Here is a 26164-nt window from a genome sequence, read left to right as displayed (position 1 = left end):
TTCTATGAAATGGCACAAGAATTTGTTTTCTCATTCACCATCACAAGATGTATGTTTCATTTGTAGAAATTTTTGGCCAATATCTATTTTTATATTTGCTCTATCATAAATAATTAATCAAATACATATTGCCTTCAGAGAACTTCTATTGAACAATGTATAGTATTTCATTAGTCACCATTGATACAAACAAATATCTTTTTCTTGAAGTGACTAATTATAAAAATTTAATATGCAATGAATATGATTGAATATTAATCTATAGTGCATATGATACCCAAATAATAATACCGTGCGAATATTATCTTTGGAATCAAATCTTGTTTTTAATAATAAAAATATTTTTCTCTCCTTTTTATTTTTTTGTTTTAAACAATGAAAATGTATAGAGAGAATAAATAATTTCCAGATATTCAATTTATAAGTTAGATTTCTTATAAAATTTTTTATCAAATGATAATAAAAAATTATCTTGTACAAAATATGCAATTTTTCATGCAATTTTCTAAATAAGAAATGAAAATATAACAAACAAGAAATGAGATAATTTATGCAGTACAAGAATTAATTTACTGTTTAATCATAGATTTTGATAATACTTTTTCTTAAACATTTGTCTAACTAAAGATATATATACGCATATATTCAGTTATGTTTCTACTACGTATGATTTATCCGATCACAAAAAATTGATCAACGATTTATTGTGCAAATTATCACATTAAGTTCGTATTAAAGGAAGAGGGAAAAATGTAATTTTATCTTTTTTTCACTGAAAAAATTAAATAAAAAAACTGTTATTTTATATATACGTAAGTTTGCCTCACTAGAAAGAAAATATTTAATTTGAAAGATATTAAAATATTTAAAACAAATAAAATTGTTACATAAAATTTTCCGAATAAATTATTAAATAAATATTAAAATTTTTAATATTTAAATAAATATTAAAAATTGAAAAATGAATAATTCTATATTTAATATTCTGAACTATTATAATTTATTGTATGTGATTCTAAATTATTGAAAAAAAAATAAAATTTATTTTATTTGAACATTCTTTTCAATATGTTTCTAAAACTAATTAGTTATTTTATTTCTAGATAAGCAATCATACGTTACTCCTTTGCAGAAGCTCTATCGAAGTGCTTAGGCAACAACAATGTGTTATATAATACTATAATCTCACTCTAACTAATTCTAAAATAATAAATAAATGTTGCGTAAATTCGTCTACGTGCGGACACAAAAGGAAAAAACATTTTGACTTCGAAAATGTTACTCAAACTTAACCCCTTTAAGTGTTCCATGCCATATAGATCTGCCAATTGTTATAAAAATGATTAATTAAACTGCAGCAGTATCATCAGTATTTCTCAATAGTGCAGCCGCCTTTACGACATCGCCGCCACATTGATTTAACATTACTTTGCAATCTTCCAGACCAACGAAGTTGTTTTCTTTTTTAAGTAAACCTTGAAGACGTTCTAGCTTAATTGCAGCCAATACATCCCAATCAGTGACATTTAATGCAGCTATGCATGATTCTGGAGTGGACTGCTCGTGCAATACTTTCATCATGATTCTAACTTCATCAGACTGTTCTCCATTTCGAGGACCACGTGTTCTTCTTGCATTTGGTCCATCACAAGCGAATTCCAATAAATCCTCACAAGAGACATGATCAGATTGTCGCGAAAGATCACTTGTATGTCTAGATAATTTTTCATTAGACAATCTATTGTAGTTAGTTAAACCTGTAGAATGAAAACTATCATTTGAATCAGTAATAGAGGATTCTTTTAAGATTTCCGTCTGCTGTTTGTTTGTATCACATCGTGACTGTGAATTGTTTTCTGAATATTCTCCATAATTGAACTGCATCATATAGTTTGAAGGTTTTTGAATTAATAATGTTCTTTTACATATTTGAAGTTTACTTGGCGTGAGATCACTTTTGAGAGAGATCATTGAATCTTCAGATTTATTCGTATCTGATGGAGTAGAGTTTCTATTTGCTTCACCTATTTCATTTTCTTGAACATATTTCGAAGTATTACTTCTGAGAGAAGTCTTTGATTCAATGCTAATTTTTCTCTGGAGTCGTTCTGTTGAAGAATCAATAGATTGTACATCACTAATTTCCTGTGTATTTTGTCGATAATCTGATGTATCACAATCAATCAAATTGTCAGAAAATTCAAGTAGGTCTTCAGAGATCACACTGAAGCGGTGCAATCTATTTTCGTCTGCCGATAACGAGTCCAATGCAGCAAATTCAGAGTCTATACGCTGTTCAAATTCTTCTGGACTGAAAAAGAAAAACTTGTTAGCATCCAATTAATTAATCTTGAAATTATAGTAATATAATATAAATTATAGTAAAAAAGATTCTAACCTATTAGTTGAATTTTCTGATGAATATCCTTCATGTAATAAACTACTGGCTATGGAAGAACTCGTACTCTGCATACTTCCATCTACCTGATCCTCGATAGGCGGTGTAGTGACTGCCATTTTGGCCAAAGTTCTAGTTACACCACCACCTGGTATAATCAAAGGATGCTTTCTCTGATGCCTGGGTAAACTAGATTTTGGTTGCAGCGTTTTAGATCTGTCTCTAGGTGGCAACGGTATAGGATTCTCGTCTACATTATTCTGGTTTTGATTGTTTTCTATTTCCTGAGTAGAATGATGTCTCTCTAGATGACGGGAATGAGGTATGGGCGGCGGTGCATGTGGTGGTGGCGGCGCTCTTATTTTTGGCAGTGTCTTGGAACCACTGTGATAGGCATCAAAATGAAAATGATCGGCAGCCAAATCATCTTGATGAGACACTGGATGACCCAGAGTGGCATGTTTATTTCCACGAATTCTGGGTCTGACAATGGGTAAGCCTGAACGTAGCATGCGCAATGGATTTGTATCCGGGGAGGTTTCTATGCTGGGCGTCTCCACAAGGCTGTTGTATACTTCCTTGGCTTCATCCGACAACGTAGCCTAAACAAGTCGTGGGAGGGGATAGATTTGGGAAAGAGAAACAGAAATTAAAGAACGAAAATAACAAATAAAAGGAAAGATAGCAAGAGAGAGCGAGAGAGAGAGAGAGAGAGAGAGAGAGAGAGAGAGAGAGAGAGACAGAGAGAGACAGAGAGAGTGACTATAATTTAAAATATGAAAAAATGACTTCTGAGAGCATATACAGAAACTTGGATCCTCTCTAATTGAAAGTAAATCACAAGCACGTGGAAAAATAATAAACACACTCTTTATGCCTCATGATGCAAATCAATATACCAAAAAAAGGTGAACAAATTATAAAATATATATTCGATATAGACCGATTAAAAATATTATCTTAAACGGAATAAATGCAATGTATTTCCTTATACATGTACATAAGACAAAGTATTAATATTAAAGTTAAAGATTCGTATGTTGATATATGTGATTCAATGATTAACATATTCCCATTAAAATTTCCTTTCAAGTACAAATAGTATAAACGTGTAAATGTATCCAAACATATTATCGACTAGATATTATTATTTAATTATTATTATGTAACATGCAAGCATGCTAAGCGTATGTGATTGAAGAACTGTTTCAGAACAGTTTTTCGTTTAAGTACACTGTATATTGTCCAGAGTTGGGTATTATTTTCGATTTATATAATCTACATGATCTCCAAGAAAATCTTTAAAATAAAATTTAATTCATCATATTTGCTATTAATTATAATTGAGCAATAATCATTTCATTTAATGACCATAGCAAAGATTTTAATAAAAAAAACAGCAACTCTAATTGCATTTCTTTCATATCCATAATATATCATTTATTAAGAATTATATTTTCATTTTTAAATATATATATATAAGATATTAATATATAATTCATGGGACTCTTTTGGAGAATTAATTCTAGAAGTCAAAATAAAAGTTAGTATATAATAATGTGATATTAATTTCTGTCATACATGTAACACAGATAGAGCCATTTTTCTCATTTTAATTATTTCAATTATTTGTAACTTTATGAAGGTAGAAAATAAGCTTTATCTTCGTCATACGGCTCGCTCTATCTTTGTCTTGCTTCATCTAACATAATAATTTATAATAAATAAATATCAATCGATATTTTTGTATATCAACTTGTCTTTTTTTTTTTTGGTCTTTAGAATCAATCCTATCTCACAAATATATTAATATCTATTTGAGGATTTCTTATGAAAATTATTCTATTGAAAAAGCCATTGTCTTATAACATAGAAAATTTTTTAATGTGAATTCATTCAAAACTTTCACGAATTACTATCAAGAATTTTATTTTTAAATATATTTGCATTTTAACATCATCCTTAATATCAATAATTAATTATGATATTATAATATAATCAAGTATAAACGTTCAATGGAATTTAATCTAAAAAAAAATAAAATATTTCTGCCCAACTCTGGCATTGTCCTACATATTTTTGCCAAAAACATGCATTTGGCATATCAATGATGACACATTATAGATATCAGGCTTTAAGACCAAATCTAAAGCATTATAGATTATTTATGGGGCTGGGGATGGTGGAAAAGTCAATATGTCATTTGTGAATTCTGGGTATTCTGAACTAGTGTCAGAATCCAAATCAGAATTGCTAGTAAATGTCAGACTAGAACTGGGCGCACTTTCTGGCCAAGAAAGTAAATTATTTCTAGAAGAAAAAGGCGGTGATAGAGAATTTAAAAAGCTGGTCGATGGAGGCGGAGATTTTCCGCAAAGTTCTATCGATGAAAATCCTCTAGCCGCTTCCGGATGCAAAAAATGACCTTTATTCTTGAAATTTAATCGTAGATTATGCGGAAGTTTTTTATGACGACGCTTATAACGCAAACGGCTCCGTATGTCTGTTTCCGAATGAGATATAGAATCTGAATCTTCACTAGAATCATTAATAGGATGAAAAGATCTCCTTATATTTTTAAGAGGTGGTTTTCTATTCTCTGATAGGGAAGACGTTCTATGTCTATATATATTGGTAGCTGTAGACATTTTTTCTAAAAGTGTATCAGTCTTAGATAGTTCTTTTCTAGTATTGTCATTCTGATACAATTTTGGTGGTTCTAAAATATGTTGGTGTAGACTGGGACTAGATGGAGGATTCGTTTTTTGTGAAGTCAGATTCAATTTTATACTGGTCTGTGATTGACATTGGAGAGGAATATTCAAATCTAAATGTTTAGGTTTTTGTATATTTAGACTTCTCAGAGATGTTTGAGTTTGACCAGATATATCCAAATTCCTTACACTGGTAACCAATGATTTGGTGGTAGTACTTTCTATATTTCTTGAATTTTGCGCGATATTCTTTCCTAATTGAATCATATTCTGTGTCAATTTACCCAGACCTAAATTCAATCCTTGGCCTTTCTTTGAATCTAAATAATTCTTTACACTCTCCAAACCTGATACTTCTTTTTGATATTTCTCTGCCAGAAGTTTGCTACTCAATTCTATTTGATTATTTACTTCTGCATCAGATTTTCTTCTAAGTCGTTGGAAATTAACTCGTAAACTTTCAGAACTACTATAAACGGGAGATTCTTTTTTTTCAGATTCTGCAATGAATAGAGGATTATTGGATATAACAAAAGGAAAAGCCTCATGACCATTTTGATTTTGTTCTATTTTACGGAAACTTTGAATATTGATTCTCATAGCTTCCATATTTCCTCTAGGACTGTCTGATCCTCCCATTTTTAAATTTGTTTTTATACTATCTGTAGATCCAAAAATGATACCTTTACTTTCTTGACTTGGATTTCTTGGTACAAATGGTACTTTCCCACCTCTCATCTTTGATATGTCAATTTTCTTAGGAAATTCAGGTATATTCATTTTAGAAGAATCACTAAAAGAACTAGAAATCTTCGGTTTTGTACCGAGGTCTATGTTAATTACCTTATCTCTGGGTAAATCAAATTTAATAGACTTATTACATGTAAAGTCAACAAAATTTGAAGATTTTTCTTTCATCAAATCAAAACCAGTAGTTTCTTCGCATTGTATTTCAAAATTTACATTATCCTTCAATGATTGATCGCAATTAACAAATTTGCCTGATATCTGTTGGTTATGTTTATTCACAGCAATAGATCCTTGATCCTGAATGTTCGAATAACATCCAGATTTACTTGGTTGTTCTAAATTATTAATCTTATCGTATTTATCATCGCCGAAATATGATACTTTTTCATTAGGACCTGTTATAATACTATCATCGTCGAAATATTTTGATTGTTCAAAATAACGATCCACATAACTAGTGGATACTCTTTTTTGTTCTCGAGAAAAATCGAAATTTGAATTTTCTATATTGAGAGTAGATACTTTTCCATTTTGTTGAAGAACATTTTGTTTTCCACTTATATCTGTTATACTTTCACAATTGAAATTACTCTTTTTGTTACCATTTTCCAAGAATTCCGTTGACTTCACGAGATTTTGTTTCATAACTGCATTATCAAGGATATGTGCATCGAATTCTATATCCATATAAGAAGTCCATGCAGTGGGTTTAGTTAGAAGTTCACGAGACTTAGCGAAACAAAATTCGGCAGATGCTTTGTCCCATAATGGTAATTTCAAAGTAGATGGTGCTCCAAGTGATTCTATGCTTGATACAGTGGATGATAATGATTGCAAACTTGAACACAACCACTTTATTGATCAATATTGATCATCAATTTTCAAATAATCATGCAATTAGGAAAATTAAATAATAAGCAATGACAAAAGGCATAGACAAAAATATCGTAATTGAAAGCAAAGCATATTGTATTAGATAAGAAGTTTGACAAATGATTGCATATAATACATAGAAATGAAAGAATATTTAATTATGGCAATATAATAAAAAATGAAAAACAAATAATAAAAAATTAAAAAATTCAAAAACAAACAAAAAATAAACAGACAGGAAAGGATTAGAGGAAAGTCAAGATTAGTCTTTCTTGTAAATTAAGTATTTTATCTTAATACTCAATTAAATAAATTAGGTTGGAATATTAAGAACATATACAATTACAATATACCTACTCTTTTGTGTGGCATCAGGAATTAACTCTGTTCCATAACAGTTTCAACAAAAATGGATTTAAAAGATATTTCAAAAATATTTTTATCAAAAAAGACGTTTGAAATGTATGAATTACATCATTTATGTTCGTGTTGAAATAAATAATGTTATGTTTGTAGGAACTGATTGTTTTTGTATATTGCTTGTTAATTTTGGTACAAAATAAATTGAATTAATATTTTTTAAGGTACAATATTAAATTGTGTTTTGATTATGTGTATCTTTTAGTAGTTTGATGAACAAACGAAAATATGTTTAATGTACCTGTATGTCAGGTATACTGGCAGCTTCTTCTGAAAAGTGTCGTCTGTCTGGTTTGGGACTGTGTTGATGTGGCAACTTAAAAGAGAACTTTCTGCGTCTTGAAGGACTGGCAGGTGTTCGGGGAGACTCCGGTGGATGTTCAAGGTCTGTCATGGAACGTGCTGTCAATTCCTGTGCCATAGCAATGGCTGAGTAGAGAGTTTTCTGATCGGCAGCTGAGATAGGCTTCACCTAAATATATAAGAAATAAATGTTTACCATATCTGGTAAATGCAAAATATATAACAATTTTTTTATTTTTTTCAATTTAATGTTAATATATCATATATTATATATAAATGTATATGTATATGTTTTTCTTATATTTATTATTTCTATTTTTTTTTGAATACTAAAAATTTAGGGTTTTATGCTTCAACATGCAAATAATATATATATAAAAGATTAATGATACATAGCACCAAATAATAAATAAAAAATAAATGATAAATTAATAATATAAAAAAGCATAATAATAAATAAAACAAAAAAATTACTGTACATTTATTGGACTCACGGTGGCTTGCTTTTTTTTATTGCTCTGCTTTGCTTGTATTTCTCTCAGTTCATTTCGAACATTACTTGTTTCATGTTCAGTTGATAAAGGATGAATTGGAGGTGGTGGAGGAGGAGAAGATCCTAATTAAAAAAAAATGTATATTATTAAAAATTAATATATAAAATTATATATATAATATATATATATATATATATATATATATATATATATATTAATAATTCTTCATAATCTTTTAAGTCATATCATTATTAAATTTACCTAGTGATCTAAACATTTGATCCATTTCAGCCAATAAACTTGGACCAAAATCAAAATTTAATGTTTTATCAAATCTTAATGGACTATCTTGATTTTCTTCATCACTTATTTCATGATATTCATGATCTGCTCCAAGATCATTATTACTAGCCATATTTAATGGAATAGATTGTTTATTTGAATTAGCAGTATGGCACACTTCATTTACATCTGACCACAAACTTTCTAATAAAAAAAAAATATATTCAATAATATTAAAGAATTCATTAATAATCTTAAAGTTTATAAAAGAATATTATTTTAAAATAAATATGTTATAAAATAGATATGTATACCATGTTTATTTTGAACATCCTGTTGTGTATTCCTATAATCTCTCAATAATTCTCTATTTGTATCCGCGCTTCTTGTTTCCTGGCTCGAAGCTTGACTAGAATTATCCGTTACATCTTCTTGTGGTTTATATGGTGGAACCACTTGTCGTGGTAAATGTGAATATTTTCCGCCGAGAAAACCGATATCACCAAAATAAGCTCCATCTAATCCAACATGACCAGTGTGTTTCAAATCACCTTGTGGAGATGAAATCATATCCGTACGAATCTTTCGTCTTTGAGAAGAAAATGTGTTTTTGCCATCACCACGTGTAAATTCACCTGGTTTATTACTTGGTAAATTAGATCCAAGATATGCTATTGTATGAGCAGGATTAAAAAAGCCAGTTTTTCCATTATTTAGAACACCTTTCCATAATGTGTTACTACTTCCTTTATCAAGAACAGTAATAACATCTCCTTGTCTGTAAACAAGCTGATTTGTTTCCATGCTATCTTGAACAGCTTGAACTTGTTCTGGCTTCAAATCAGGTAAAAGATTAATTAATTCAGAAAATTTGGGGCGTTTAGATGGTTCATGTTGCCAACACTGTTGCATGAGTGAAAAATATTCTTTTGGGCAACATTCTGGTTGTTCTAATCTTTGAAAATTAGGATCATCTATCGCTTCTAAAATTTGATGACCTGTTAATGCTGCCCATGGTTGAAAACCATAACTAAACATTTCCCATAAAGTTACTCCATAGGCCCATACATCACTAGCAGAAGTAAATTTTAAATATGATATACATTCTGGAGCACACCATGCTATTGGTAATTTCAAATTTACATTGAAATTTGTTTGATAATAATCTTTTCCAACTCCTAAAGCACGAGATAATCCGAAATCAGATATTTTGACTTTGTTTTTAGAAAATACTAAAATATTCCGAGCAGCAAGATCTCTGTGTATTAATCGCTTTGCCTCTAAATATTGCATTCCATCTGCGATTTGTACAGAAAAATCACATAATGAAAGTACAGGAAAACTGCTACGTAAACTTGGTTCTTTCAAACATTCTAATAATGATCTCAGAGGTGCTAATTCTGTGACAAGCATCAAAGAATTTGTATCTAAAACTACACCATACAATCTTACAATATGTTCATGATCTATTGCATACATTATGGCTGCTTCTTTTAAAAACTCTATCGGATTATTCTGCATTCTTTCTCGTGATAAACACTTAATTGCTACTTGTATTCTTTCACCATCGTTTGTCCAAACACCTTGTTGAACAACTCCAAATTCTCCTGTTCCTAATTCTTTGTTCACAATAATTGCATCTGCTGGTATCATATGTTTATTAGGAACACGAATCGGTGGTCTATCTTGCCTTTCTTCTGGCAACATAGTTAAAGCACCTGTAGTTGGTTCTTCCCGTTTTGGTAGTAACATCTTTTTGAATTTAGATAAATAATTTTGTGGAAAATGTTTTTGAAAATATTTCTTTAAACGACGCATTTCTGGTTTACTCATTCCAATCGCATTTAAATCATCTTCTGTTACATATTTCAATTGAGCAGTTGTCTGTACTTTCAAGTCCCCTAAATGAATACAATAAATTATTTTCAATTTTTAAAAATTTTAAATTTTAACTTCAATAAAACTGCAAACCTCGAATTCCAGGATAATACTGTTGGAGTTCTGCTTCCATAAGGAATTCATACAAACCAGGTCCAGTGTTACGGGACATTCCCCCTTGTGTGTCTTTAAATAAATGAAAGAAATATATGTAAACACTATTAATATCTATTAAATAATTCTATAGAGCATAAATATTATTACAATAAATTACTATAAAAATTATTATAATAATTATTATAGTAATTATTATTATACTAAAATTAATATTCATATTAAAGTTATTATAAAAATTTATGAAACTTTTAAATTTATTTACAGAACTAAAAACAAAAGCAATCCTTACTACTATCTAACTCAATTAAATATTATTTTAAAAATCAAAACAAATTCTCGTTGATAAATTGATCATTAAATCACAATTAATTCATTTCACTTATATTTCAAAATAAAAAATTTCTTAAATTCTTGAATGATGAAAGAATAAAAATCTTGTTTTTGCTGTCATTAAATTTATTGTTATCAAACACAAACCATCATTTTTAAATGCAGCTATTATATAAACATACATTGTCTATCACCAATAATATCCCAACAGCATCAAGCAAACAAGTTTTTATCCAAAGCACTAAAAAAATACGGAACAACTCGAAGTTTCTATACAGAAAGAAAGTATGAAATACACATAATGGTGGAAAATAGAAAATAATAGAAGCAAACCAGAGTGGGGAGAGTACAAAATTCCAGGCACGCGACAACGATCTCGGTGTGTAACGTGTGCACCATAGTCTTATAATTTTCCCTGATAGATTAGTTAATCGAAGTACCGAAAGTCACCGCGCGTTGCTCGAACATCAGTTCTTTATAAGTCATTTCTTATATATATATATATATATATATATATATGGACTACGAAAAATAGAAGAATGAAAAATAAAAGTTAGAATAAATCGTTTTATTTCTTTGAAAGACACGCCTTGTATGCTTCAAATAGATTATTATTTATATAAGCAAGTTCGTCAGTTGCATATCGTGGTACTCACCCATTCTACGATGACGCAGCACGGTACACTCGGAGGTCCTTTCCTTATCATGAGACGCAAGCGTCTGCCACTTTGTTCGACTGAATGGTGGTCCGAAGTTACAAAACTTCTCTCTTTCTTCGTTGTTTTAACTCTCCCCTCCGCCATACAAATTTCGTTTATATTTTTTGTTGAATTCACATCTTTTATTACTTAAAATGTATTGAACGATTTTTTCTTTTCTTTATTCATTAAAGAAATAGGATTTATTTTGGTATTTATCACTCAAGAATAACAATATTTTTCGCGTTTATTGTACTTAATTAATTAGTGATTAAAACAATTCAATATTTCAATTTCATTGCAAATAATTCTATTTGTTTGCGAACGTAATATAACTGTGATACTAGCTCCATTCGGCGGAAAATTAAAGAAATTATTATAAGAGGTAAATTCAAAATTTTTGTATTCGATTATATATATTTATATAATTTTTAACTTTTTTTGTTAACTTTTATTTTCTAAAAACAAAAAAATATTTTTTTTCTTATTTTCAATATCAATATAAAATATTGTAAATGTGATTATTAAAATATTTCATTATATTGATATCAATTATTTTTAATTATTGAATTGTAATACAAAATTTTTTTTAAATGTTGTAATTATTTTAAAATATAATTTTATTTAAAACTAATTTTATAATTATTAGATTACGAATGTCTATGTATTTAAATGTCCAAAAATCTATTAAATATAAATCATATAGAATATAGCGAAACAAAATACATATTATAATGCTTAAAAAACGGAAAAAATTTTTTTATATTTTAGTTGCATTTCTATGATTATATTTATAAAAATTCAAATTTGTAGATCAATATTAGAAATAAATCTATATCTATAATTTAAAAATAATAATACAGAATATATTCAAATGAGTACCACTGAACAATCAGAATATCTCAACAATGTTGAATTGTATTGTTGAGTTTGAGATAAAAAATTAATAATAAAAAGAATATTAATTTTGTTGCATATAATTAATTATATATGAATATCTTTTACTGAAATAATATTGATTTCAATAAAATGACATCGATATTTTCTGTTAGAATTGTAAAAAACAATTCTATCGGATACTTAACTCGATTATGTAAGGTTAGTACTTTTAATAATTATATTATTAGAAAAACAATAAAAATAATATTTAACAATATTTTTTATTAACAATAAAATAATATTTAGAAATAATTAGATATTATCAAAATTATTTATATATTTATCGAATATTTATGAATCGTAATAAATATAATAAATAAATAAAATAAAATAATTTCTTAAAGAATATTTTTTAATTTAAATATCTTTTATTATTAAATTTATATATTATAGATATCAAAGAATTACAATATAATACAAGTGGCATTTATAAAAAGAATTGCGTTTAAAGAATATATACCTAAACCAGCTCCATATCCTTATTGGAAAAAGATATGCAATGAAGTCAATATGATATTGGATCCAACAACTCTTAGATATGATGATAATACCAAATTAATAATTGTAGATGGACCTCCTGCAGTAGGAAAAACTAAACTTTGTGAACAAATAGCAAAAGATTTTGGATTTTTATATATGCCAGCACCAACACATGATGAAATATTTATAAATTATTATGGATTTGATCTTCGTAATCTAAATCCTCAATTACCAGAATCATGTCGTTTTTATGATTTAAAAGATTTCCTAAGAAATCCTTATCATTATAGAACAGCAACCATCCAATTAGGATTTTTTAATATGAGATTTGAACAATATTTGAATGCACTTGTTCATATATTAGCAACTGGACAAGGCGTAGTACTCAATCGATCCATTTTTACAGAATATGCTTTTATGAATGCTATGCATAAAGCTGGATATCTTAGTGATTTAACTGTGAAAGAATTTGAAATGATGAGAAAAAACTCATTCAAATTTCTTTTAAGACCACACTTAGTTATATATTTGGATGCATCTCCAGAAATCATTCTAGTAAGTTTATTTTTTTTATTTTCAAAAAAATTGTTAATTTAGATTAACTATACAAATATATTAATTGAATGTATTATATATAGGAAAAAATAAAAAAACGAGGTAATGTGGATGAAATTAACTCCAAAGTTTTAACAACAAAATATTTAACGGATTTAGAAAATTCAACTAAAGAAAAATGTTTGTCTTGGCTATCATCACACTCACATATATTGATCTATGATTGGTCAAAAGAAGGCAATAATATAGATATAATTCAAGACATTGAAACTTTAGATTTTGAAGAAGATCAATATAAAGAAAAACTTAAAGATTGGGTATTTGTTGATACTGATCAATTAATTAATTTTTTGGAGATGTATCAAAATAAGAAATACATATTCGATTATATGAATCAGAAGACAGAACCTATTGTTGCTACTGATATGTATCTTATAAATGATGAAAAAGAAATTCAAGAGAAAATACTTGAATCAGTAAGTATATATCAATATGCTATCTTGTATATAATTAACTAATTTATTAAATTATTAATTTTTGTATAGATAATAAAAATTTTATATAATATTTCAGGTTAATTCAGAGAAATATCAAGCTGGATATAATCCATATTATGATAAGATTCCATGGATTACAAAAAAAGACTCTCCATTTTTTTCTATTTATCGCCGAACATCTCGTGATTTTGTAAATTGCGATTTATTTAAATTAGAATAGTAAAAATTATTTGTAATATAGATCTTTATAGATGTCAAAATTAATATAATAAAGAAAATTAGTATTATAGTATATAAATTAGATATAATTCTGTTTGCAGTTTCTTTTCATGACTATTTGAATAACATAATAAAATATAAGCAATTCTAATGTTTTAAAAAATATTATATTATATAAGATTAAAAATTACTAATTTAGAAAAAAAAAATAAGAACAGATTTTAAAAATTAATGAAATTATCATTTTGTTTTAATAATCATATTTATTAGAATTATTATAGTTTATATGATCTATTTATTGTATATATTAAAAAAGATTTAATTGTATTAGATGGAAATATACTATATAAAGTTTTTCAATTTTTTGATTGTATTAGAACAAAATAATATTGCAAAAATATCATGTTATATGAAGGCCTATATTTAATATTATTTTATTTTTATATCAGAAAACAAACATATTAAAAATATAAATATATTTTCAAAATTACATAAATAAATATATATATATGTATAATTGTCTATGCATATATGTGCGCATATAAATATATATTTAACTAAAATTATTATAAATTAGAATTTTTATCTTTAAAACTAATAAAATTTATATACATACAGATAGATTAATTTATAAAAATTATGAACTAATTTAAAAATATTCAATTTCATTTTTATATGCTTTAGCAATGAATTATAGAATTATATTCAATATTATAATTTAATTTCAATTTTTTAATTTATATTAATCGTATTAAACAATTTAATTTTATGAAATTTACTTAGTATTTATTAAAAAAAAACATAAAAGACATCAAGGAATAAGAAAAAAACAAACTCTTAATAGCAAAAATATTCTTCATTCACTATTATAATATATTATGTTGTAAATAAAAATTAATATAATTGTTTACAAAACTATCTTTCTTCATTTTTTAATAATAAAGAAATTCATTATAAAATTCATTATCACTTCATTTAAATAAACATAACAATTATATTTATATTATATACTTATTTTTCAATAATGAAGTACTAATTTTATTTTACAATGTTCCTTTGAATTTTGTCAATATATAAATAAAATAAAAATCAAAATATTTCTATGCACAAACTATTAACTATAAACTATACCAATTTTTTACAACCAAGTTTTTATAAAGAAAAAAAAAATAATTATGAATCAATAAAAAGTATTGAATTTGAAATCAATTGAATGAGTCTGGCAGTAACCTGGTACACCATTTAAGTGCATTAATACATATATCTTATATACAATAAATTTATACACAAAATATTGAATTTTGCCACATGATGCTAATTACATATACAATTTAGAAATTATTCCTTTTAATAAAATTTTTATGATACTAATTCATTTGCACTTTGAGTTAAAATTACAAAATTATAATAATATTCACTGAAACATATCAGTATATTTAATAACAAAAATTTTAAGGGGCTAAACTGCAACAAGAATTAGTTTTACGTGCAGTTTTATAAAATGCTTTTGATTGAGCACTAAGCCCTTGTGATTTAGAAACCAAATCATCCAAATTCTCACCTCTTTTAAGAACAGCTTCTAATGTATTATGCTAAATGCATAAAAAATAAATTAAATTTAATAGATTTTAATTAAATTAATTTAAAAAATATATCTTTATTATTAACTTTAAGATTTATACTTACTAAAATGATTTTTGTCTCATCTAAATCATTTTGCATTTTAGTGAGAGCATCAGCTTCATTAGGATTTTGATATTTGGCTAAATATACATTAATCTGCGCAAAATCAGTCATAACTTCATTTAATGTATCCCATGTAGATTGTGGATATTTGGATGCAAATTCATCCATAACTTTTGTAATTAATGTATGAGCTACTCTTCTAGGATATTCATGATCTGATATAAGTACTGCAGCAAGATTATCTGCTCGTACAAATACATGACACATATAATCTGCAAAACAATACAATCAAAAAATTTTAAACATTCCATATAAGATTTGATGTTTTCACAAATACCTCCTTCTTTTACACTCTGTCTAGAGCAATTCTGAGTTCTTTCCACAATAGTTTTACTTATAAATGTCATAAATTCCTTTACGCTTCCTCTTTGAAAAAACGAAAATCTATCTACGTCATAAGCAGCTTTCAATGTTGTCGCTGACGTAGGATTTTTGTATAAAACTGACAACGCATATAACTTTACCATTTTCTGAGCTGCAGAATGATTTATCTTTATAATTGTGTTAAATGTCTAATATTTTGCAAAAAAGATTTATTGCATTAATTTTTCAGATACATCGCTACTAAAGTGAAAATATTTTATTATACGACACTAATATACATTAAACTTACCACAAATAATATATATTCTTATTTAAATTTATTTTATTGAAAAAAACACATCAGATTATATTTATTATTAAATTTTTGTTCATTCAAGAAAAATTTAATGATTATCTCTAATTTCATTTACGACTACACCTACTTTGATATTAGTAAAAAAGAAACCGCCATGTTCCTTATTTATAATATGATTCTCGATCGATCGTACATTTCGTTATAAATTTCATATATTTATTTTACGTTATATGAATATAATAAACAATTATATCACATAATAAATAATATCATAATTAATAAATAATATATTATATAAAAATATATTACAATAATTTTAAATTATGTATGATTTATGAAATATAATATTATAATAGAATTATAATAGAAAAGATCTAAGAATATTTTTTACTATCATATAAAATCACATTTTAATATTAGTTATAAGGTATACTTCTAGTTATTTATATAATTTCTATGAAATTATTGAATATTAGAGAAATTACAGTTTTCCGCCAGGAAATTAAAACAATGATAATGTATAGTTGGTAACCATGTCAGTAATATATATTGCTTTGCATCTTATAATCATTGATCGTTTCTTTTCAAGAAGATTAACATATTTTTTTAATAATATCATTTTTAAATCTTTATGCAAAAAATTATTGCAATTATTAATATTATTAAAATAATATTAATATATAAAATATAAAATCTTCTTACATTTTTCTTTAAGTGACAATAAACATGACAACAGCACTGTATCTAGAACATTATTTGGACAGTAAGTATTCAATTTTTCTTGTTAAAAAATATAAAGGAAACTATATTTTTTTACATTTATATTAAATGTAGAATTAATTCAAATTATATTATTTAATAAATACAATAATAATGAAAGACTCAACATTCGGTAATACCATTCTAATTCTAATTCTATTTATAAAATATTTTGTGCTAATCTAATTTCATTTTACCAGGTTTGGAACATCTACCTATTGAATTACAAAGAAATTTCACTTTAATGCGAGACCTTGATGCTAGAGCACAAGGATTAATGAAAGATATAGATAAATTAGCAGATGATTATTTAAAAAATGTAAAGAAAGAATCTCCAGAAAAGAAAAAGGAACAATTGACTCATATTCAAAACTTATTTAATAAGGCAAAGGAATATGGTGATGATAAAGTACAATTAGCAATACAAACATATGAATTAGTTGATAAACATATTAGGAGATTAGATTCTGATTTGGCTAGATTTGAAGCTGAAATACAAGATAAAGCTTTAAATAGTAGTAGAGCACAAGAAGAGAATAATGCTAGTAAAAAGGGTAGAAAAAAATTGAAAGAAAAAGAAAAACGAAAGAAAGGTGCAGGTACTAACAGTGAAGACGAATCAAAAACAGCTAGAAAAAAACAGAAAAAAGGTGAAATTAATTACTATTATGTTTTTTAATTCATTTATGTTTTTAAAAGAAATTATTTATATTAAATATATATTTTTAGGAGGATCTGTTGCTTCTGCTTCATCAGCTGGAGCTGTAGGAAGTGGTGCTCAAGTAGATTCTACTGCACTTGGTCATCCAGCAGATGTTTTAGATATGCCAGTTGATCCTAATGAACCAACTTATTGCCTATGTCATCAAGTTTCTTATGGGGAAATGATAGGTTGTGATAATCCAGATGTAAGTGAATATTATTTATTGTAAATTTGTTTAAATATCTGTAATTTTTAATATTCTCTTTATATATATATTATGTTAATATAGTGTCCTATAGAGTGGTTCCATTTTGCATGTGTTGGATTAACTACAAAACCTAAAGGAAAATGGTATTGTCCAAAATGTACACAAGATAGAAAAAAGAAGTAAGTTCTTCTTCTGAAATGAAATAATATTAATTTATTTTAAAATAAAAAAAAAAAAATCATGGATTATTTCTAAAATTATAATACAATATTTTTCATGGTTTAACATGAAAATGAATTAATTTGTATAAAGATAAACAAATAGGAAATTTGTAAAAAAAAAAAAAAAATATATATAAAATCAGTCACAAAAATATTCAGTAAGAAATTTAGTATTTTAGTATTTTAAAAAATCTGATTTTAATAAAAATTTTTATGTATATAGAGCATAATAGGTTACATGTAGAGTAATTTATTTTTCAGAAAATTTTCTTGAATGTATGAAAACAATCTTCAAATTTTTATTATTTTTACTTGTTTTATACACACAATTTCAATTGAAAATCTTTAATAAAGCAAAACTTAAATATTTTATAGTTTAATATTCTGTAATCTCATATTATAAAATTATATTTAAAAAACAAAAAATATTGAAACTTTAAGGATTGATTTTATTTCTTCAAAATAATATTCTATTAATAAAAAAATTGTTCCATATATAATCCATTATCTATATATATATAATATTTCATATAAAACATTATTATTATTATTGATTTTGATGATATAATTTATTAGTAAATTAAATTTCACAAGATGTATGAATATCATTGTGACTGATTGTATATTATTCATATAATATATATATATATATATATATATATATATATGTATATAAAAAAAGTACATTAATAAATTGGATTTACATTACAGCTAATATTGCTAGGAAAAATTATTCTTAAAATACCTACTTCTTTTTGAAAAGGAAAAAAAAATTAAGTATTTTATTTTAAAAGTAATTTACATTTATTATAGTTTTTATTAAAAATAATTAAATATTATATTTAATAATATTTATGTCAGCAATATAAGATGTAATGAAAATGCAGTAAATTAATAGCTTATCACAGAGGAGAAAATCGACCATGACTATTATTGTCTTTCTATTATTTCTTTTAGATATAAAAGTAGTAATTTATTATAAATTGGTCATTTTTGAATATCTGTGATTTGCTCAATTGAAATATAATATCTTATTCTACATAATTATTGTATTAAAATAAAAAAAATATTGTTTTTATATTTTATAAATGTAAATGATATATATATAGAGTAAATTTTTTTCTATGTATATATATCATATATACACATGTATGTATGTATACTATACATATATAATGAAAAAAATATATTTAATTTACAAAAATAAGATTTTTAATTTTTATTTCTATTTTTAATTCTATTTCAAACATATATATAAAAAATAATTATAAATATATTTAATTTATATATTATAAAAGATAAGTATTAAGAAATAACATATTTTAATATAATAATGTTATATTCAAAGTATTTCATATGTTTATTATTATTCATTCTTTAACTATAAAAACTATAAAGCATACTATTATTTAGATTACATTATTATAATCATAGTTATTATAAATAAAATATTTATAAGTATTTACCAACATATTTAGTTGGTTAAATATAAATATATAAAATGAAATAATGACTAGAAGATCAAATGTATATAAAAAAAAAGAAAAAGAGAATTTTAATTACTATGGAATGCCAGATTGTAAATTGCAACATTGACTGGGTGGAACTGTCCAATTATATTGATAACTCATACGATTTCTTATTTCTTTTATACATAATGCTCCAGATGCTTGATAATATTCATACATATTTTTCATGTTTTCAATAGTCTGTTTATGCATAACTATATATTGATTAGAACATCCACGTGATCTATATTCTGTATCAAATCGTACATCATGTTTTCTTTCAATATTTGCCAAAGGTGCTATCCAAACTCCAATAGATACATCTTCTGCTTTGTATAATCTAAAAATATATTCAATAATAGAAAACATTATATAATATTTTAATACCAATTCAATTTTATATTTTCAAAATCTTACTTGAAAATATCTGCATTTATTGCAATAAATTTTACCAAATTATAAGATAAAATATATCCTCCTCCAAGTGCATAAGGAAGATAATAATCACATAATATCCATTCTATTTCTTTCCATGGTCCACTTCTTTTGACTTGTGCTTTTCCATTAAAAAAACCCCAATATAATTCTTTTTTTGTTCCTTTGTTATCCCATTTATCTAGCTCTCTTAAAATTTTATGTACCAAAACAAATGTATCATCATCACATTTCATTAAAAAATCAAATTCATAATATTCATAAATTTCTTTGAATGCATATAAAACTTTCTTTGTTAAAGTTCCATATGAATCTGGTAATCTTGATAATAAAAGTAAATCATTAAATTTTTGTTTTTCAGAATGTAAAGTTTCTTTTTGCTCTGGCAATGTATCTAAAGTTCCTATTACAAAAAAATGTTTGACTGAAGCTTGTTTTTGTGCCAACCATGTCTTTCTAATAGTTGCTCTTCGTTCTAAGTTATCAGGACTAGAAAGTATAAGTATTATAAATCTAATTTTTATTTTGTTTTTTATTTCTTGTTCATTAGAAGAACACTTTGTAGAAGGTAAATAATGTACACATAAGAAAACAATCAACAATATCATTAACAAAATTGGAATATTTAATTTTATGTGAAATTTTTTTCTAATCATCATAAATAAACTTTTCGATGAAGATTTTAATGGCAAAAGTGTCACAGAATCCATATTTGGTAAATGCGTTTTTATTCACATTCTTAACCTTTCAAATACTATCTTTATATATATTAAAATTTGATACTCCGTCATTCTTTCAAATACTTATTTTTAAATTTTTAATAAAATATATTATTTAACCATTTCTTTTAAAATTTGTGATTTTCTTTTATAGTAAAATTTGAATGAAATTCATAAAAAAAATCGGCAGAACTAGTCGATATAGAAAAACCTAACTTTCTTAACAAGGGAAATCAGCTGTTAAAATCTATTAACTAAGTAATAGATATAAAAATTATACTTATTATTATTATAAAAAATTTTAAATATAAAAATAAATTTTTAATAAAATTAAAGAAAATATTGAATGTGTTATAATTATAAATCACACATAAAATATTAAATAATATTTCTTTATTTTTCCAAAAATTAATTTAAATCTAAAGCATTTATAAAAAGTATATCGTTATATTTATCGCATAAATTTTATTAAGATGAATTCGATTTTTAAATATATAAAATTTTATATTCAATATTATTTTTTATTGAACTAAATAACCTGTTAATAAATAACCTCCTGTATCACTACTTAAAATATCAGGATGTGTTCGATCAGGTAATACTTGATACGAACGTAAGAAATTGGAAAAAAGTCTCAGATTAATAACATTTTGTTTTTGTTTTAACATCATATAAGTCTCTTGTAATGATTCTCGATACATATGATAAATTACAAATGGTCTAGATGCTCCTAAAAATGGTAGAAGAGCAATAATGATATTTAAAGGATGTTCTTTAGCAACAATAGCTAATCCCCGAGCTTTAGAATTTGTAACAAGATCTACTGCACGTTGCGTTTCCAATAACCACTTTGGTTTTTTTGCAGGCGTTACTTCTGCAAATTTACATTCATTACATTCATTTAATTTGCGTTTTAAATTATTATCTATACTATGATTGACTGTTTCATTTGATTCATTAATATTATCCAAATTTCGCTCTTTAATATTTTCTTCTTTTATTCGCGAAATTTTATTATTTATGTGATTTTCATTATTATTTTTATTTTCATCTTTTTTTATTTTATTTGACAAATCATTATGTTTTAAATTACATTTTTTTGAAATGTTATTTAAAACAGCATTTTCACCTTGATAATATAGTCTTAAAAAACTGTAAATATTAACATTAATTAATCTCGTTGATTGTTCCGTAGAAAAATTCATGGCATGAACAAGAGCAGTTTGAGGAACATTTCCAGGATGCAAATTGATCAAATATCCTTTTGTATTTGAACCTATTCTATTTAACATTGCAGCAGCTGGCAAGCCATGTGATCCACTATCATATAATATATATAATCCATCTGATTGAACATCACTGTATGACAATAATTGCGATAAAGAATCCATTCTTAAATTTCCAATTTTATTATGATCTAGCTTAAAATATATATCATGCAATGAACTTATATTTGGTTTCCATATTGTTATATATCTAAAATATTTCTTTTCTTTTTTTTTCAAATATTTTTCCTGAGAATATTCTGTTCTATCTAAGAAAGACTTATTATTCTCAATCAGGCTGCTTACTATTTCTTTACTACTCTTACCAGATTCTTGAAGTTGAAATATTTCTTCTTTAGAAAGTTTTTGCGACTTACCATCATCAACTATAGAACGATTATCAGTACCACTTGGTAGTTCATTTAATAAATCATTTAATGATTCTGTTTCTAATACCTCTTTTAAAAAATATGTTCGTTTCTTGTCTTTCATTGGTATCATTTCAAAAGTGGTCCAAAAACGTTTTCCAATAATTTCATGCATTTGTACTAAATCTTTTCCCAATATTAAAGTACCATCAATAGTTACTTTATAAATTTTTTTGAAATTTAATTTTTTTACTATTACATATTTTCCTATTGTAATTATATTATCTTCGTTTTCACACATATTTATTAATTTTCTCTTTTATGAATTTGATAATTCTTCTTAGTTAAAAAACAATATAACTTCGAGCGTTCTCAAATTAAATTTGTTTAAATTTTCTATAATACGTTTATAATATTTTACTTTGATGAAATTTTACAATTTCTATTTTATAATACAGTTACAAATAAATTTGAGATACGACTTGATCTAACCTAAACGCATAAGTGTTAATCAACACGATATTGAAGGCACACGCGTATTACCTGTTACTAGAGGTTATTAATGTAATGTTAAGAAGAAAATAATAAAAATTTTATTCTCTTTTTTTTTTATTATATTTTTTTATTATGTTTATAAAACTATTAAAATAAACATTATTTAATTTTGATGTATAAATAATTTTTCTTTTCATACTTTAATTATTATTATTTCATAATTATTATTACATGTGTTTTGTAATAGGTGAAGAATGTTCCCTTATAAAGAATTTCAAGCAATTGTGCTTGCTGCAGGAGGAGGATCTCGTATGACTGAACTTACTCGAGGTCAATATAAATGTTTATTACCAATTGGAAATATACCAATGATTTGGTATCCTCTTCAATTATTGGAACGGGCTGGTTTTAAAGAAGCTATTGTTATTATATCTGAAAATATGGAGCACAATATCTCATTAACATTATGTGATTTAAATCTTAAAATTAAAACAGATATTGTTATTGTCAAAAATGCAGAAGATATGGGAACAGCAGATTCTATTAGACTTATTCATGAAAAAATTCATACAGATTTTATAGTGATTTCTTGTGATTTAATCACTAATATTGATATATGTGAAATTTTAAATCTTTATAGAAAACATAATGCTAGTATTACAGCATTAATGTTGCCTGTTCCTAAAATACCAGATGATTTTATAACTCCAGGTCCAAAAAACAAACAAAAGCCTGAAACTGATTTAATTGGTATTTGTAATGAAACTGGCCGTTTAATTTTCTTAGCATCAGCATCAGACTTCGAAGAAACAATAAAAATTACACAAACATTACTCAAAAAGCATCCAAGTTTTACTATGCATTCAAAATTAATGGATTCCCATTTATATGTTATTAATAAATGGGTTTTAGATTTTCTTGTACACAATAAGTTAGTAGAACTAAATAGAATTAGAAAAGATTTTAATAATATAATTTCTTAATTTTCATAATGAATTATTTTTTTTTTTTTTTTTAGAAATTTTACTACATTAAAAGGAGAACTTCTTCCATATATCGTTAGCAAGCAATTTTCGAAACCTCCCAAACAATGTCTAGATGATAAAAATACTTCTATAGTACGTATGAATTTAAAGGAAGATGTTTATCGTTTTGCAATTGAAAAACCACTTGATGAATTAATTAGAAAAATGTCAGCATTCAATGATCATAATACTGATTTAGAAGATGCATATCATGGAGATATAATACGATGTTATGCTTATATTGGTAATGGAAAATTTGGTTTGAGAACAAATACTATACAAATGTATCATCTTGCTAATACTAAGGTAAAATTAATAACAATTTATTTTATATATAAATATATAATTTAAATATTTCATTAATTATTAAAATTAATATTATAGATATCAGAATGGTGGAATGAGGATAATGATGGACAATCATTACCAAATATTGCAACTACAGCAATAATACGCAGTTCACAAATACAAGATTGTCGTGTACATAATAATTCATTTATCGATGATAAAACATCTATTAAAAATACTCATATTGGACAAAACGTAACTATTGAATCAAAAACTAGAATATCTCAAAGTATTTTAATGGAAGCTGTAACAGTCAGGCAACGGTATTATTTAAATAATTTAATTCTATTTATACTTTTAATTATAAATTAATTTATGATTAATTATAATTATAATAAAATAATAAAATAAAATAATAAATTATAATAAATTAATTTATAATTAATTTATAATTAATTTATAATAATTATATGCTATTTATAAATATTCTTTTACAGATGCATAATACATAATTGCATATTGTGTAAAGGTTGTTTTATTGAAGAGGGCACAGAATTGAAAGATTGTATAATTGGTCCTATGCATGTTGTAACATCTGGTAGTCAATATTCTCATGAAGTGCTTACTGATTCAAATGATCTAATAGTAATTTAATTATTTATAAATATTAAATATGTTATTAAATATATTGTTCACTTTAGTATGAATTAATTTGTTTTTATAAGAATTTGCAAAAGTTATAATTAAAATTATGCTATTTCGAAATAAAAGTAAAATAATATAAATATACGCATTTTTATAATATAATTATATAAAACAAAAAACAATTTTTATATTGTTAAGAATTATGTTTGGAATGAGAACCTCTATTTTCATTAATATAGACGAAGGAACATAAGGTTTTGGAACAACTAACCATCTCTTTTAAGTTGTTTCTTCGTGCAAAATGGTAAGCGCATTCTAATATTTTAAAATCTAAATATTATAAAGCAATCATAAAAGTTATTTATTTGAAAAATACTTAAAACTTTTTTTTATTATATGTAAAAATAATTTAAAATTATAGTTTTGCTATAAATATTTGAAATAAATGCATTATTAATATGAAATGACAATTGAGGTTATATAACATTTCTGAGATTAAATAATAGGTTTATAATCATATTTCGACTTAAAAATTGCTTATTTATTAAAATCAATATTTTTAATAAAGTTATCAAAATTATAATTATATGTAAGTTTCTAATATAATAATTTAGTATATTATTTATATTCTTTTTTGAATGTTTATAAAATTAGAGTTTCAAATTTTAAGATAATATTTTAATAATATCTAATATTATAATTAAAAAGTTTATAATTTTAAATTAAATTAATATTTACAGACGAAGGGTACATCGAGTTTTGGTAAGCGACGAAATAAAACACATACTTTGTGTAGACGATGTGGTCGCAGTTCATATCATATTCAAAAATCACAATGTGCTCAATGTGGATATCCTCAGAAGAAAATGCGATCGTGTAAGATTTTTGAAACTATATTTTCCAAAACTATTTTTTAAAATTATTTTTCACAGATAAAAGAGTAAAATAAAGAATTGACTTTTATTTTTGAGCTCAATATATATTTAATATAAAATATAATTCTAAAAATATTAATCATAAATTTCTGAATAAATAGTTAATCATATTATATCAATTTTAGATAATTGGTCTGTAAAAGCTAAGAGAAGAAAGACTACTGGAACTGGTCGTATGCGTTACTTAAAAATTGTACGTCGTAAATTCAAGTAAGTTTAAATATAAGCTTATAATAAATAACAGAAAAATTAAATATTGATTTTCAAATAAACAATCA

At 24.9% G+C, this 26164-nt stretch overlaps 7 protein-coding genes across 16 annotated transcripts; 3 read left to right on the top strand and 4 right to left on the bottom strand.

Annotated features, from left to right (window-relative positions):
• Positions 1 to 991: 991 nt before the first annotated feature.
• On the bottom strand, positions 992 to 11642 carry LOC122711519 (activated Cdc42 kinase-like). Of its 5 annotated transcripts, XM_043930353.1 has the most exons (8): positions 11216 to 11640; positions 10206 to 10298; positions 8549 to 10135; positions 8214 to 8438; positions 7938 to 8074; positions 7397 to 7627; positions 2399 to 3000; positions 992 to 2311 (listed from the first exon to the last, which is right to left on the bottom strand). In XM_043930353.1, exons 1-8 carry the CDS (start codon positions 11217 to 11219, stop codon positions 1348 to 1350), a joined length of 3843 nt encoding a protein of 1280 aa, XP_043786288.1. In that variant the 5' UTR covers positions 11220 to 11640; the 3' UTR covers positions 992 to 1347. The 5 variants fall into 5 exon arrangements, with proteins under 5 accessions (XP_043786288.1, XP_043786283.1, XP_043786284.1 ...); XM_043930348.1 differs by lacking the exons at positions 992 to 2311; positions 2399 to 3000 and adding an exon at positions 3007 to 6714 and having other exon boundaries at positions 11216 to 11642; XM_043930349.1 differs by lacking the exons at positions 992 to 2311; positions 2399 to 3000 and adding an exon at positions 3007 to 6714 and having other exon boundaries at positions 7953 to 8074; positions 11216 to 11642.
• A 499-nt stretch (positions 11643 to 12141) lies between these two features.
• LOC122711520 (NADH dehydrogenase [ubiquinone] 1 alpha subcomplex subunit 10, mitochondrial) lies at positions 12142 to 14029 on the top strand. Its single transcript, XM_043930354.1, has 4 exons — positions 12142 to 12355; positions 12590 to 13231; positions 13315 to 13707; positions 13805 to 14029. Exons 1-4 carry the CDS (start codon positions 12287 to 12289, stop codon positions 13946 to 13948), a joined length of 1248 nt encoding a protein of 415 aa, XP_043786289.1. The 5' UTR covers positions 12142 to 12286; the 3' UTR covers positions 13949 to 14029.
• Positions 14030 to 14980: 951 nt separating this feature from the next.
• On the bottom strand, positions 14981 to 16471 carry LOC122711496 (synaptobrevin homolog YKT6). 2 transcript variants are annotated; one of them, XM_043930314.1, is made up of 4 exons: positions 16307 to 16471; positions 15971 to 16205; positions 15634 to 15905; positions 14981 to 15539 (listed from the first exon to the last, which is right to left on the bottom strand). In XM_043930314.1, exons 2-4 carry the CDS (start codon positions 16158 to 16160, stop codon positions 15399 to 15401), a joined length of 603 nt encoding a protein of 200 aa, XP_043786249.1. In that variant the 5' UTR covers positions 16161 to 16205; positions 16307 to 16471; the 3' UTR covers positions 14981 to 15398. The 2 variants fall into 2 exon arrangements, with proteins under 2 accessions (XP_043786249.1, XP_043786250.1); XM_043930315.1 differs by having other exon boundaries at positions 14982 to 15539; positions 15971 to 16168.
• A 410-nt stretch (positions 16472 to 16881) lies between these two features.
• LOC122711490 (inhibitor of growth protein 5) lies at positions 16882 to 18268 on the top strand. Its single transcript, XM_043930304.1, has 4 exons — positions 16882 to 17075; positions 17272 to 17721; positions 17801 to 17979; positions 18064 to 18268. Exons 1-4 carry the CDS (start codon positions 17039 to 17041, stop codon positions 18163 to 18165), a joined length of 768 nt encoding a protein of 255 aa, XP_043786239.1. The 5' UTR covers positions 16882 to 17038; the 3' UTR covers positions 18166 to 18268.
• Positions 18269 to 19755: 1487 nt separating this feature from the next.
• On the bottom strand, positions 19756 to 21104 carry LOC122711455 (beta-1,3-galactosyltransferase 6). The gene is made up of 2 exons (XM_043930256.1): positions 20129 to 21104; positions 19756 to 20051 (listed from the first exon to the last, which is right to left on the bottom strand). The coding sequence occupies exons 1-2, from the start codon at positions 20854 to 20856 to the stop codon at positions 19766 to 19768; spliced, it is 1014 nt and encodes a 337-aa protein (XP_043786191.1). The 5' UTR covers positions 20857 to 21104; the 3' UTR covers positions 19756 to 19765.
• LOC122711452 (translation initiation factor eIF-2B subunit gamma) lies at positions 20734 to 25827 on the top strand. 5 transcript variants are annotated; one of them, XM_043930252.1, is made up of 8 exons: positions 20847 to 20861; positions 21020 to 21123; positions 23241 to 23924; positions 24012 to 24324; positions 24403 to 24629; positions 24804 to 24951; positions 25191 to 25255; positions 25692 to 25827. In XM_043930252.1, coding segments are annotated over exons 3-8 (1431 nt in total). In that variant the 5' UTR covers positions 20847 to 20861; positions 21020 to 21123; positions 23241 to 23247; the 3' UTR covers positions 25693 to 25827. The 5 variants fall into 5 exon arrangements, with proteins under 5 accessions (XP_043786188.1, XP_043786187.1, XP_043786189.1 ...); XM_043930253.1 differs by lacking the exon at positions 21020 to 21123 and having other exon boundaries at positions 20734 to 20861; XM_043930254.1 differs by lacking the exons at positions 20847 to 20861; positions 21020 to 21123 and adding an exon at positions 21342 to 21460.
• On the bottom strand, positions 21286 to 22822 carry LOC122711454 (tRNA (adenine(58)-N(1))-methyltransferase non-catalytic subunit TRM6). Its single transcript, XM_043930255.1, has one exon. The coding sequence runs from the start codon at positions 22797 to 22799 to the stop codon at positions 21387 to 21389; it is 1413 nt and encodes a 470-aa protein (XP_043786190.1). The 5' UTR covers positions 22800 to 22822; the 3' UTR covers positions 21286 to 21386.
• Positions 25828 to 26164: the final 337 nt, after the last annotated feature.

Source organism: Apis laboriosa, unplaced genomic scaffold, assembly GCF_014066325.1.
Source record: "Apis laboriosa isolate Shangri-la unplaced genomic scaffold, ASM1406632v1 scaffold170_cov151, whole genome shotgun sequence".
Taxonomy (NCBI): Eukaryota; Metazoa; Arthropoda; class Insecta; order Hymenoptera; family Apidae; genus Apis; species Apis laboriosa.
The sequence above is the reverse complement of the archived record's forward strand: the minus strand, read 5'-3'. Positions and strand labels throughout refer to the sequence as shown.

What these genes read in the sequence shown, in the direction of transcription:
- LOC122711490 (XM_043930304.1), top strand. Translation starts at nt 17,039, where the DNA reads ATGACAACAGCACTGTATCTAGAACATTATTTGGACA. An exon ending in TCTAGAACATTATTTGGACA is followed by an intron (nt 17,076 to 17,271) that starts GTAAGTATTCAA and finishes TCATTTTACCAG; the next exon opens with GTTTGGAACATCTACCTATT. An exon ending in TAGAAAAAAACAGAAAAAAG is followed by an intron (nt 17,722 to 17,800) that starts GTGAAATTAATT and finishes ATATATTTTTAG; the next exon opens with GAGGATCTGTTGCTTCTGCT.
- LOC122711454 (XM_043930255.1), bottom strand. Translation starts at nt 22,799, where the DNA reads ATGTGTGAAAACGAAGATAATATAATTACAATAGGAAAATATGTAATA.
- LOC122711452 (XM_043930253.1), top strand. Translation starts at nt 23,248, where the DNA reads ATGTTCCCTTATAAAGAATTTCAAGCAATTGTGCTTGCTGCAGGAGGA. An exon ending in GATTTTCTTGTACACAATAA is followed by an intron (nt 23,925 to 24,011) that starts GTTAGTAGAACT and finishes TTTTTTTTTTAG; the next exon opens with AAATTTTACTACATTAAAAG. An exon ending in CTGATTCAAATGATCTAATA is followed by an intron (nt 24,952 to 25,190) that starts GTAATTTAATTA and finishes TCATTAATATAG; the next exon opens with ACGAAGGAACATAAGGTTTT.
- LOC122711496 (XM_043930314.1), bottom strand. Translation starts at nt 16,160, where the DNA reads ATGGTAAAGTTATATGCGTTGTCAGTTTTATACAAAAATCCTACGTCA. An exon ending in ACAGAGTGTAAAAGAAGGAG is followed by an intron (nt 15,906 to 15,970) that starts GTATTTGTGAAA and finishes ATTGTTTTGCAG; the next exon opens with ATTATATGTGTCATGTATTT. An exon ending in ATGAGACAAAAATCATTTTA is followed by an intron (nt 15,540 to 15,633) that starts GTAAGTATAAAT and finishes TTATGCATTTAG; the next exon opens with CATAATACATTAGAAGCTGT.
- LOC122711455 (XM_043930256.1), bottom strand. Translation starts at nt 20,856, where the DNA reads ATGGATTCTGTGACACTTTTGCCATTAAAATCTTCATCGAAAAGTTTA. An exon ending in ATAAATGCAGATATTTTCAA is followed by an intron (nt 20,052 to 20,128) that starts GTAAGATTTTGA and finishes ATATATTTTTAG; the next exon opens with ATTATACAAAGCAGAAGATG.
- LOC122711519 (XM_043930348.1), bottom strand. An exon ending in TCAAATGTTTAGATCACTAG is followed by an intron (nt 8,075 to 8,213) that starts GTAAATTTAATA and finishes TTTTTTAATTAG; the next exon opens with GATCTTCTCCTCCTCCACCA. An exon ending in CCACCGTGAGTCCAATAAAT is followed by an intron (nt 7,628 to 7,937) that starts GTACAGTAATTT and finishes TTATATATTTAG; the next exon opens with GTGAAGCCTATCTCAGCTGC.
- LOC122711520 (XM_043930354.1), top strand. Translation starts at nt 12,287, where the DNA reads ATGACATCGATATTTTCTGTTAGAATTGTAAAAAACAATTCTATCGGA. An exon ending in ACTTAACTCGATTATGTAAG is followed by an intron (nt 12,356 to 12,589) that starts GTTAGTACTTTT and finishes TATATATTATAG; the next exon opens with ATATCAAAGAATTACAATAT. An exon ending in AAGAGAAAATACTTGAATCA is followed by an intron (nt 13,708 to 13,804) that starts GTAAGTATATAT and finishes ATAATATTTCAG; the next exon opens with GTTAATTCAGAGAAATATCA.